The sequence below is a fragment of the Trypanosoma brucei genome, chromosome 6, assembly GCF_000002445.2.
Source record: "Trypanosoma brucei brucei TREU927 chromosome 6, complete sequence".
Lineage (NCBI taxonomy): Eukaryota > Euglenozoa > Kinetoplastea > Trypanosomatida > Trypanosomatidae > Trypanosoma > Trypanosoma brucei.
Genome location: NC_007279.1, coordinates 826,008 through 838,461, shown reverse-complemented (window position 1 = coordinate 838,461; position 12,454 = coordinate 826,008). Strand labels below are relative to the sequence as shown.

Genomic DNA, 12,454 nt, shown 5'->3' with positions numbered 1-12,454 from the left:
CAACAACGACTCCATAAGGTAACAAAGTAAAAAAAAAAAATTGCTTTTTAAATTCAAATTTTCTTCCTCCCCCATTCGCTTAGTGGAGGTCAAAACTTTGTGTGAATGGCATTGATGCGTACATTGAATAAAACATAAGGAAAGATAATGAAATAATTACAAGGCGACACAACAACAGTAAAATGAAGCGAGGGAGAAGCTGAGGAACACACAGAAATGGCACAAATAAATTGAAAAATATGATGAACGCTAAAGGCCCATTACCGCATTGCAACCCGACGGAAAAAAAAACTAACGACACGAGTAACGTCAAAATTGTAAAATATCTGCGGCATAAGAAGAAGCGGAAAGAGGTTGGGCGGGAAGAAAAAAAGTTTCTGGAGTAATGCGTAACAATTGTTGCTGCTGGTATTTCAGTATTTTTTTTGTCTTTTCTTTCCTTACTTGACGCAATCTCTCCAACACTACAGGCAATATCTTCCTATTATTTCCTCTTCACGCCCTGCGCAAGCGAATTTACGCTTCACCTCCCCCTTCCCAATAGCACTATTAAAAACAACAAGCGAATAAAAGAAAAAAGATAAAGGCGTTGATCACAAAAATATAAAGAATGAAAAGAAAAAAAAGGAATGCGAAACGATAAGAATTATCCCGTTAACGAAAACACAATACAATTCTTCTTTCGTTTCTTCCCTTTTACCCAAGAAGGAATTACAAGAACCTTCAACGATCAAAGACAGTAAAAAGATACTTAACAACCCCCATGCAGTGATAGAGTGTATCAGAAAAAGTAAAACGAAGATTAGTTCGAAAAGAAACAAGGAGGACGTAAAAAGGAGGGATTACGTACGCTAAGTCGAACAAAAAAATTAATGAGTTTCCACCATCGACTGCAGGATGTTTTCAAGTTCCTACTGTTTATTTTCCTTCGTGGGTATTTTCGTCTTGACGAGCGGCATCATTTCTCTTTCCCTTTCTTTTATTAGTTTCCCATCTTCAACAACCATACACATACCTTTGCAGAAACCCGAATATGCGCATGCAACCATGCGTTTCCGCCGCTTCGCTCCTTCGTTTATTTATTTTTGTTTTTTTCTTTCATACTCACAAGGATGGAAGTCCATGAAGGATTGGTATCTGCCGCAACATATCTTCGCTCATCATATCAATATCATATTTCACCTGGTGTCCCCAGTCATTGCGTGCGTTGCTGTCATCGAGACTGTCTGGCCACGAGTTTGCAATCTTTTGAGCAGGACCCTCCACATATTCCACCTCAATGGTGCGGTCAGTACACCTCTCAATGCTGAACCTCAGTTCCGATGGGGAAAAACTAAAACCAGTTATGTTGTACACCGTGCGAGTCAACTTCTCAAGGGGCGCCTCCATGATTTTTACCAAACTGTTCAGTGTGTCGGGCATGTACATCATAGGGAGTGACTCGTAAGGGAGAACAGGACACACACATTTCTTCTGCAGAAGTGCAGAATGGTACATGTGAATGGCGTAGTCTGTGGCACCTCCACCAGGGAGCGTTGCAGCAGATATAATACCAGGTAGACGCACACTGCGGAAATCCACACCGTACTTTTGACGGTACCACGTGCCGAGCAATTCCGTGTAAACTTTCGTCACACCGTACACCGTGGAGGGGTTCATGATGGTATCATCCTTCGTCATAGTCTTCCCACACTTGTCACCAAAGGCGGCGATGGTGCTTGGAATGAAAATACGTATATTGTACTTCCGAGCAAGCTCAAGTGCATAACGTGTGGTGTTAACGTTGATATCCATCGCAAGATCAGGTTCCGCTTCACCACGGACGGACATAATAGCCGGGAGGTGATACATCCATGTTGGTTTAAACTCCTTCACCAACTTCTCAAAACCGTTGCTGTCGAGGCAGTCGAGCTTCTCAACGCCCTTTAAACCGGCAAGTGGGTGCTTTGCACCTGGCTCAACCACATCACTCACCAGGACGGAGTCTGCACCAAACTTGTCTCGCAATGCAAGGCTAAGATCAGTTCCGATTTGACCCAGAGCTCCAGTTACAAGCACACGAGGCGCCGCAGCACAGAGAGCGAAACGAGAAAAACAAAACATATGAACTTTTTAAAACAGAAAAAAAAACTCTGTTGCTTTACCTGTTCTTGTTTGTCTTTCTTGCTGCTGCTATCGTCGGTGTTGCTTTGTTTGTGATAAACGGAATAAGTGATCGCTTAAATCTTTTAGTAAGAAAAGTTAGAGGAAAAGAAACACAAAAGTTAATTCGAAAAGAATACGAAAAACCAATATTCTAAATAAATAAACCCATACATCTATATGGAGATGTTCCCGCGACACAAACTTTAGAACGATTTAAAGCCGTCTCCACCACCCTCAAGAATACGTGCAAATTAAGGAAAGCGCAGGAGGTTTCACTCGGCACGGAACCGCCCAAAGTCACCGTTATTATTAAATCTCATACTCCTTGTCGTTGCTTACAATTTTAAACGAAGGTTTAAAATAATGAAATGGGGATTAGGGTATAAAGCTAACATGTCGCTTCAAGTAACCATAATACCCTCAAATGACAACGGCTAACATTTTTCATTGCGAAACTACGGAGAAGAAAAAGGATTGCTTAATCTCGGCGCGCATCTCCCTTACATCAGTCTCCGCTTCTTCGCTGTGTTCATGTACGGTTGCAGAACCCATTCCGTCTCTGCATCATCCATCTCGAGAGTCCCCAACATTATTCGGCAGGGTGACAATTCCATGCGTGGGCCCACTTCCGTTAGCTGCACGTTGCTTTTCTTAACCATCTTAAAGGTATGGTGACGAAAACTTATAAAGTCATTCTGGTTGTCAAATGTCAGCACACGTGTGGCCTCTGGTTTGGGTACGGGAAAAAGGTACTTGAGCACATCCCGTATGCGACAACCCAACTTCGTTGTGAAGTTTTCGAAAATTAGGTGTGGATACTGCTCTGACATTGTACCGACATCTTCAATGTCATGTCGTGTCACAAGGTTGTGTATTGTGAAGACTACTGTGGGTCCTAGAGGTAAATGAGAGATGGTTAGACTGTCAGGGACGCCCTGAGATTCCTGCAAAACCACTACATCGCTGTACTGATCACGTCTTGCTGCCTCCATAAGTTGCCGAATGTTGAGGTTACCCCTGTTTAAGCGCACCGCATTGGGAATAATGAGACGCACTTCCTTAGCGAACTCCAACAGTTTCTGGGAAGGTTCACGTGATGTTGTTACGAGTACATGCGGATCCTCCACTCCAGCTTTGGCGTACTCGTCGTCAACAGTCGTCTGCAGTACTTTTGTTTGGTCATCATCTAATTCAGAGAATTTCTTTAGGGCAAGAGCATCCTTGCGCAGATGACCAGGAAGGGGGGTGGCGTTTTGAATGGCATCACGGAACTGCTCCTTCTTTGTATATATCGCCGCGTGTACATGTTCATTCTGTCTCCTCTCTAAAAACTCCTTACGCTGCCGAATAACGCTACGTCGCATTGGATGTGGCTGCGCGCTACGATGCTTATATCGTGTGTCCTATTACTGCGCGATTAAAAATGGTGTGGAAGAAAGTAAAAAATATGACAACCCTCCGACAGAAGAGGGAATAAAGCATCAACAGAACACACAACAAATGATGCATACACAAAAACATATTAAAAGTGCGTCTACCGGGACGCATCACCGGGTTAATGGTGAAATACAGCACAAAAGAGCGGGTGTAGGAAGCTTCCCAAATGTAACAGATATTTGTGCTCCATGATACATTGTTCGCGCAAACACACGTATAAAAGAAACAACCTGAATGTTTGTGTTGAGTAAATATTCTTTTAAAAACAGAAAAAAAAAGGAACAAGAAGTGATATGCGTTGATGTTTCACCTATATAGCGAAGCAAAACTATACACCTTTCACCCACTCCTATGCGCTCTGCATTTCAACCTCAACTAATTCTGCCACTCTGGTCAACTGGTTACAAAAACAACAACTTATCGGTCCAGACCACTGCGTTGAGTTGATGAATCCATCAGGGTCTTTGAGGATTCGTTCGACTTCGTCATTGCTCAATGAATCGAATAGTGTGTTATCTCCAGAGAAGTAATTCACCACACATCGCAAATGATGAGCGTGTAAGCACCTAAAAACAACAACACCCTCTGACGTTGGGCGTCGACAAAGGGGACACACTGCACCATCGTGAGTTACACGAATACAGGATAGCTCGCGCTTGTAAAATGACTCGAAGCAAGTTAATAAGTCACTCGTGGCCACACACACGACAGCTTCCATGAGGGCCACACTGTTGGCTTTGCTACGCGCGACAGTGGCTAAACAATTTCCTACGTGGGGCATTGGTTCCTCATCAGGAAGTAGTTCGATAATGAGTGAGGGGTCTAGTGTTACCAAATGTGCGACCGACATATCGACAACAGCTTCGATAAGTTCCTTCGTCAAATCCAAAGGCACAATGCAAGTACGGCGTTGGGGAACCACATCACCTAAATCAGATACGTTGCCACTACAACCCCCTCCTCCCTCTGCGTCCAGAACGGGGTTTGCCGCGCGCAGATCACTTTCGTCAACACCATACCTCCTTGCGATGCTCGACAGTGTTTCATCTGCTTTCATTTCATGTTCAATGTATTTTTGACCGTTACGGCTGGGAAAACCGGCGTTAGCCTCTAACACCATGTGTATTAACTTCTTATAGAGACTAGTTTGGTCCTCTTTGTTAGGTACATCGGCAACAAATTGTACCGCTTTTCTCATGTTCTTCATTTCGTGTACGATAACGTAAAGACCCTCCTCTTCCTTACCCATTCGCAACAATAGAAAAACCATTTCGTCAAGCATTTGCTCTTTTTTGCAAAGTGCATATATCTCCTTTAACTTGGGCAGCATGGAGTAATTCTCACGGAGGAACTGTAACATGCCGGAAGGTTCGTTTTCGATGAAAAGTGTGGCTACAAGTTGAACATACACCCTCAGTATTTCCTTGTATGCAGCCTTATCGTGCATTTTCAGTGCCTTCAGGTATGACCACAAATATCCACGGTGTGCAAACTCTAGACGCTGAACCACAGACGCAGGGGGGAAAAGCAAAGGAGGACCCAAGCAGTGGTCATCGATGTCATTCTCGTCCTCTGTCAAAGTTGCAGGGGCGTTGGATGAAGTGGTGGTGCTGCTGCTAATTGGGGCCGGTGTCAGCAAAAGCTCCACAGTCTTGCCTTCGTTTGTGGCAAACAGCTCAGGAAGAAGTTCCAATGCCTCACTAAAGAGATGCCTTTCCTGGACAAGTTCAAACAGTTCATTACTGTGAGCAACACGCGACAGAACCCGCAATGCCTCGTTGTATTGTCCATTAAGTTTCAAAAGCATACCATAAGCATCACCAAGGTCCCGCATCTCTTCTTCAGGAACATTACTACCACGATGCACTTGCAAACGCCAATCGTTGTATCGTACTTCTGCTGCGCGGCAGATAACTTCCAACTTGTAAAGACCGGAGAGGCGCCGCACCGCCTTCCTGAATCGCGCCACATCTTTCTCTAGACAACGTTGAAGAAGAAGTTCATAATATTCCTCTCCTATCCTTTCGGAACGATTGCCTGTCTCTCCAGCGCAACCACTCTGACTGCCGTTCCCGGGCAACTTGGTGGGAACCACATCTGCTAACAAGTGAGATAACCCCCGCTGATCAAACTTCACTATCCAGGTTTCCCACTCGGTACAATCATACTGAATTATGCGGGGGAGATGAAAAGCAGCTTCCTCATGTTTTCCAACCGCTAAAAGATGTTGAAGCATCCGCCAACCGATACCCTTCAAATCGTACCTTGTAAGAGCATATTTTTGTGCGTACTCATAAGCCTCCGGAACTTGACCCACACCCAGAAGATACTGAACGTGATCATCTTCGTCGGCAGGTGCTGCCCTAATGATAACGTCGCCGCATCCAACAAAGTACATGGACCCTTTTGTTGGGAGTGCGGGATCATGCTGAGGGGTGTTGTTCATGGTGAGTTTTGGTGCCTCAAAGGCACTCTCACAACTAGCTTGTGTGAAAGCCAAACAAAACTGCAAAGTGTGCTTGTGGCTTGTAGCTATTCTTGCGCAGTAAACGGGATCGAATGTTGCGCGGTCCACGATGCGCACGCCCAATTCTCCCACACAACCTTCCTGTTCAACTGTCGCAGCGAGTACAGCGTACCGATCTGCACCAAAAGCCGCCATACCGCAAACACGAAATGGGTCCCTCAGCGTATCCGTTAGAACAGGGGGATGAACAATAACCCTTTGGTTGCGGGATCCGGACTCACGACCGCTTACACGCAACACAACCTCCTGAATCCAGTTACCCCATCCACATGTAAGCGTGCGTGGAGGCTCCCAGATGAGCGAGCAATTATACAACTCAAGATGTAAAGAATTTTCAGGTCGTGGAATAGACTGCAGTACCTCCTTTCCTGAATAACTGTATAATACAACACCAGTCTCACTTGCCCATGCAATAATGTCGGCACCGCACCACTTCACACAAAACACCTTTCCGTGCTTTTGGTGTATAACCGAAACATTTCGGCCAAGAAACATAGTTTTGGTGATGAGCATAACATCGTCAGAACTAGAAACAACAGCAGGCCGTTCGTCCCTGCGACCATAAAAGGGATGAATAGATAACGACTTGATCGAGCGACCAAAATCCTTCCTGTAGGACTCCGTACCACCAGTAAGATTGTGTATGGTGACCAACCCTGACATATCTGAAGAACCAATGTACTTTTCACTGGTGTCACAAGTGATATCACTAATAGGGTTGGTATGAGCGTGAAGCAATCGAAACACTACGCCACTCGTGGCTTCCAGCAGCACCACGTCGCCACGACTAGTGCCTACAGCAACAAAGCGGCGGAATGCCGTTATAACCATGACGTGTTGACCACCAATAGCCTCCAAGGGGAATGCAGAGAATGACAGAAGGTTTTCTTGCTCCACCTCAGATCCCTCTTCGTAATCGCTCTCCTCACCACCTGTCACGTCCCCCGTATAATCCTCATTATCGGTGCCGTCGGAGACGTGACTGTAAGGGACTTCCCGCTCCGATCCTTCCTGTTGAACTTCCTCATCCTCCTCCTCTCGTGCTAAATTTCCCCGTTGGGTCTCATCGTTTACAGATGGCTCCAACCGCGCTATACTCATTGACTAAATTGTGGTAAAGGGGGGAAAAAAGGGGGCGACAAAAAGAAAACTAGGAAGTAGCAAACGCAAACCTGCATAAAAAGTGGGAAGGCGTTCCGGTACACAATATTGCAACTTTTCCACCACCCCTGTCCACCATCGCACAAGTGAACAAAACTAGCGAAGCATCACACAAGCCCATCACAAAGAACCACCGGAACGAAAATGTTGAGCAAAAATACATCAATAAATACAAACGACACCGAACGCGACAACTTGTATGGACGATGGTAAAAAGTTTGAGGAAACCACTGTGAAACGACAAAGGGAAAAGCACACGTAGTTATCCCAGGATCTCTATGTTTTTTTTTTGTGTTTTGAGAGGGGTTAATTTTTTTTTTTAATGTACACAATCATATTCTATGGTCACATATATATCGTATTTCATCTTTTCATCTATGAAATTTCATTTTCATTCAGGTTCTTTATTACATCTTCAGATGTGCCAACTTAAATGAGTGTTTCTCCATTTTGAACATGCGCTCATGGTGACATCGACACTTGCTTCTATGATACACTCCTTCCTAACGCCTTCATGTTACCAACGGCCTCCATAACATGTTCAACACAGGCACGCTCGCTCGGCTCCACACATAACTGGTCCAGCGCCGCCACGACGCTGTTGATTTTTACTGCAGGAGCTTGGCTAAGAACGTTGCGCACATGAGACTTACCTCGCTGATTGTCATACATGAGAGCCCAATAACCTGTTACTGCCAGTTCTTTACACCTCAAGATAGACAAATTATCTGCCTGACAAGACGCCGTTGCTGTTGTCGTTGAGACGATCCCTCCCTTTTTGTGCCGTTCTAATCGTGTTCCTCCAGTGCCAGAGTTTTGCTGACTCCGCGAAGCAATATCCGTGTGATGGGCATCAAACTCACTACTGTTATTGTCCGGTTGCAGTGCTTGAAGAGGCTGTGGAGCTACTGGCATACAGACGAACTGCTTGAAAAGTTGAAGAATGCGATCGTTTTGGCATAGTTGTGCCTTCAACGACGGATTGAAGCATAAGTTACGGAGCGTCAATAACGCAAGGGTTCCCGCCACGCTAAGTTCACCAGCCCATTCTACGAGCAGTGTCATCAATTCTTTCCTTCGGATAATGGCTAACTGAGCATCCGCGTGAAAGGATATAGCCGCAATAAGACGGTGAACGCTCAGAGGAACTTCTATGCGCTCCTGTTCACACTTCAAGAAAAGGCCTTCCACACGCTCGACCCCCTTTGATTTTAAAACTCCATTTGTGAAAGCCTCACAACCTTCAGCACAGGCAGTTGCGCATACCTCGAAACCTAGTGTTTTGACCAGTGTTCTATTAGCTTCTCTCTCAATGATAGTGGCATTCTGTGCTTTGTTTTTGCTACCATAGTGCTTCCTCCTGTATGATGGCTCGATGTCATCCGCGAGATCCAGTGTAACCATCAAAAGACGACCAAAGCAGGTACGCACAAGGGGATCCCCACAGGCCGTTACTTCCTGTAGAAGAAAGCGTCGGCCTTCTTCGCTTCGAGTGAGAGCCAGTGCCGTTTGAAAAGCAGCGCGCCGCGTAGTTCCGTACCCCACCGCACCATGTAGCGACAAACACAGTTGTTGCTGTAACTTCTGGGATAATGCCGGGCATTTTGGATAGGCGATAACACTAAAAACAGACGAAAACAAAACCAGCAGTGAGTCGAGTTCATGAGCGCTGAGTACACCGTGCTTCTCCTTGAGCTCCCTCATTCTCTTGTTGAGCTCCGCCAACCTTTCCTCGAACCACCCACATTGCCGAGCCCGCTCGTTGGCTCCTGCAAAGAGGCTGACCAAACGGCACTGCATGCCACTGACGCAGGAGGAAGTTCCAAGGTTAATTGAGGCACTAAACAGTTTGGCACTGAAAGCATCCAGGGTTTTGTAGAGAGTCTCCCTTAATATTGCTAACGACGCGCATGCTGACGAAGAACCAGTTGTGGAGGCCGCATCTCCACTGCCCGTACGGATTATGATGGCGGATACAAGACCACACACGTTAGCACGTGTTTGTTGGGATACCTTGGCGTTTTGCATAATGCCACATAGAGAGTCAAAGAGCTTCGATGGTAGTGAAGCAAGTTTTTGTGACTTTCTTTTGCTGTTGGTGCCGACACCGATTCCTACGTCCCCAACCCAAAACAAAAAGAGTTCAATCGTCCACTGCAGCATACACTCGTACGCACGCTCGATAGAGTTGTGATGGCTCACTTTAACACCGAATCGCACAAATAGCATTTGAAACACCTCTCTCGGCGACGGGAGAGCAAAGGTGCTGGTAAAAAAAAGCCACACAACGTCCTCTGAAAAATGGCTCCTGTATTCGGGATATGCACCGAGAAGAAACTGTAGTGCGCGCGATAGCGCTGATACAAAGTAAAACTGAACAGCTATTCCCTCAATGCTACCTAGAGCACGCGATTGTGCATCCTTTGTTACCGGCGAAGCAGGAATAACCTTCTTGTGTGCAACCAACAGCCTCTCACCGCTCCATGTTGCTATATTAATAAGCTTCGACCAGTACTCTAGCGACGCCCTCCCACACGGGAGAAGAACGCAGCTTAGTGGTTCCTCATCAGCATGCTCAGCCAAACGTTTCTGTTGCGCAAACAACACGACCATCAGAGAAAGAAAGGTTCCCGTCGCGTACGTTATGCCATTTAAAGCCGCAAGTTCCAATAGCTTTACGGGGAGCGCGGACCGACTAAAACTGAACTTCTTCTCGACATTAATATCGCTGGAGGTTTTGTTAACAATATGTATAAGTCCTTCGGCCGCTGCGGCCGCTTCCCACTGCGGCACCTTTACACTATATTCCAGAACACTATTCACAGCAGCTTTGAGAAGTGAAGGCATTTCACTCGCCACCAGCAATACATCGTCCGTTGATTGGCACAGTCGGGCTACGGCTCGGTATGGAGCGGCACGAAGTGCTGGATGAATACTATTGCCAGTTGCCCTAGAGAGGGCCTGTAGATTGGGAATAACACTTTCTAACGACACTGCACTCAGCTGTGCAGTTTCCATAACCCAGAAACAAGCATCCAGTGCAACGAGACTGCATTCACCAAGAGAAGTATAGCGGGCTGAGCGTTGGCTGGTAGGCAGGTAGTGTAAAGCAGATCCTGAAACGTTCTCCACAGCAGATGTCAGTGTCGGATTGTGTACGGCAATTTGCAGAAGCAGCGGTATAATTGTCTGCAGCATACGGGAAGTCTCCGAAGCAAGTTGTTTACCTATAACGGGTCCATGATTCCATGCAATCGACGATAATAGTTTGCAAGCAAGTGCACCTAATGCAACGTGTTCTGTTCGCGATGTGTTCATAGCACAAGAAAGGTAAACTTCATCAGATAGAACACCATCCGTTGTTGTAGGGGTGTCAACGAGTACCGACTTTACATGCGCCACTCGTCGAATAAGTTTTTCAATCATAGCAAACAACCCAACATGACGCACCCAACGCTCCAAAACCCGCTGGCCACAACTGCGTTCAGTGATAAGAAGAAATGATAGAATAAGAAATGACGCGGATGGGCGCTCTGCTAGTTTGGTGCAGGATGCCCTAACAGTAGACGGTGCCGAGTGGATTGACGAATACCGCATAAATGATCCCGCAGATAAAAAGGATGAAACATCTATGTTGTCTGTTGATGTGTGAGGAAATGAATTGGTCACAGTACTGTTATCTTCTCGTTCTCCTGGTGGTTCGTCGGAACGAATATCCTCTAGCACAAGTTCGATGAGCGCCGGGCAGGCAAGGGAAAAGATGCACTCACGCGTTTCGTCACAAATGTGGTGATTTGACATCATGTGCGACAGCCAGAGCAAAATAGATGAAAATACAATGTGGTCCTGGTTGTTTGCTGGCATTGTTTGAAGGAAACGCCTGAAAGCTTTCTCAAAGCATGCAGTTGTGAAGTGACGCTGCAGCTCAGTCCCCCCAACAACAGTCAGGCACCACAAGGAATTCATCCCACACAAATATTCGCCATGTGAACGGCTTCTCGCTAGTTGCTCAAAGCATTCAGTATACTCCTCAGATGGTACACAAACGTCGGCTTCCTCAGTGACAATTGTTTCTTCAGTATCTTCTCTGCTAATTGACAGTTTGGTGCCATCTGCAGAAATACCGGGAGAAGGAGCAGATCCGCTAGGGTCGAACGCTGAGCCGTAATTGGCAGTGGTTTGCGCACAGTGACCCGTGAAAGGACTTTCCACAACCGTTTCATCACGAACATGTGCACCACATCCCAAGCGGCTATCACCATCTGTTCCTGTATTGCCTTCAGCAAAAACTTTTCCCCCTTCTATTCGTCGTATGCGCTTAAGTTGTTTGGATACCAGGTTAAACAGAAGCTGAGCACAGTGACGCATAACGAGATTCGGGGTCGTACTAAGCCCCTTCAGAATTTCCGAAGACTCTTGAAGAATTTCCATGTGCCCCTCGATTGATGTCTGTAGTTGTTGTAGATGACACGCAAGCGCAACGGAAGGAGCCCCACATGTTTGTGACTGCGTCACCGCTCGTCCCAAAGGTATGTCAAGTAGTGCCTTCACCATTATCGCAATGATGCCAAAGAAATTAGATTGTTGTCGCCGAAGAAGACTAACGAGAGTTCCCAACAGAACACCCGCGCGCGCCTGCACTAGAAGGCAGTAATAAGGGTCACTGTCTGCGTGGAGTGCAACCATCATATCGACAAATAGGGACAGTGTTTCAAGTTGAGTGAATATTAGCTTTTCATTTGTCCCTATCGGAACATTCACTTCGAAAGGTTCATTATTAAGCATATTACCAACCAGTGAGTCAACCAATAACAACAAGAAGTTTCCCTCCTCAAGGAATGCCGCAACAGAGACGCGGGAAACAAGAAGCCGTTTTACTAATTCACATCCCTCTAGTACAACAAGTAAGTTGTGGTGCGTAATCTTTGCGGTAAGCTCAGCAAAGAACGTCAACCATTTGGTTTTGGTAAATGTCGCCAGTGGAGCGGGCATTATAGAAGAAGGTAATATAATATATGACTGTTCGAAAAGAAACAAAGATTAAAAGAAAGGCGGGGAAAAGGTAGTAATTATCATTCGAATATTGGTAGTTACACAACTTCGGACATCAATATAGCAAAACATTCCCGCTTACAACATTATTTTACATTTTAAAAAAAAATAAACCGAATATCAGACCCATCG

At 45.9% G+C, this 12,454-nt stretch overlaps 4 protein-coding genes across 4 annotated transcripts, besides 2 other annotated features; all 4 read right to left on the bottom strand.

The window, feature by feature from the left end:
* Positions 1–12,454: part of a sequence feature (sequence corresponds to BAC RPCI93-5F5) that runs on past both edges of the window.
* Tb927.6.2790 (L-threonine 3-dehydrogenase, putative) lies at positions 1,105–2,103 on the bottom strand (the record flags this gene model as incomplete). The annotated part of the gene is made up of 1 exon (XM_840307.1): positions 1,105–2,103. The coding sequence occupies one exon, from the start codon at positions 2,101–2,103 to the stop codon at positions 1,105–1,107; it is 999 nt and encodes a 332-aa protein (XP_845400.1).
* On the bottom strand, positions 2,646–3,509 carry Tb927.6.2780 (U3 small nuclear ribonucleoprotein (snRNP), putative; the record flags this gene model as incomplete). Its single annotated transcript, XM_840306.1, has 1 exon — positions 2,646–3,509. One exon carries the CDS (start codon positions 3,507–3,509, stop codon positions 2,646–2,648), a length of 864 nt encoding a protein of 287 aa, XP_845399.1.
* Positions 3,932–7,210, bottom strand: Tb927.6.2770 (vacuolar assembly protein vps41, putative; the record flags this gene model as incomplete). Its single annotated transcript, XM_840305.1, has 1 exon — positions 3,932–7,210. The coding sequence occupies one exon, from the start codon at positions 7,208–7,210 to the stop codon at positions 3,932–3,934; it is 3,279 nt and encodes a 1,092-aa protein (XP_845398.1).
* Positions 7,757–12,262, bottom strand: Tb927.6.2760 (hypothetical protein, conserved; the record flags this gene model as incomplete). The annotated part of the gene is made up of 1 exon (XM_840304.1): positions 7,757–12,262. One exon carries the CDS (start codon positions 12,260–12,262, stop codon positions 7,757–7,759), a length of 4,506 nt encoding a protein of 1,501 aa, XP_845397.1.
* Positions 12,408–12,435: a sequence feature (AT_rich).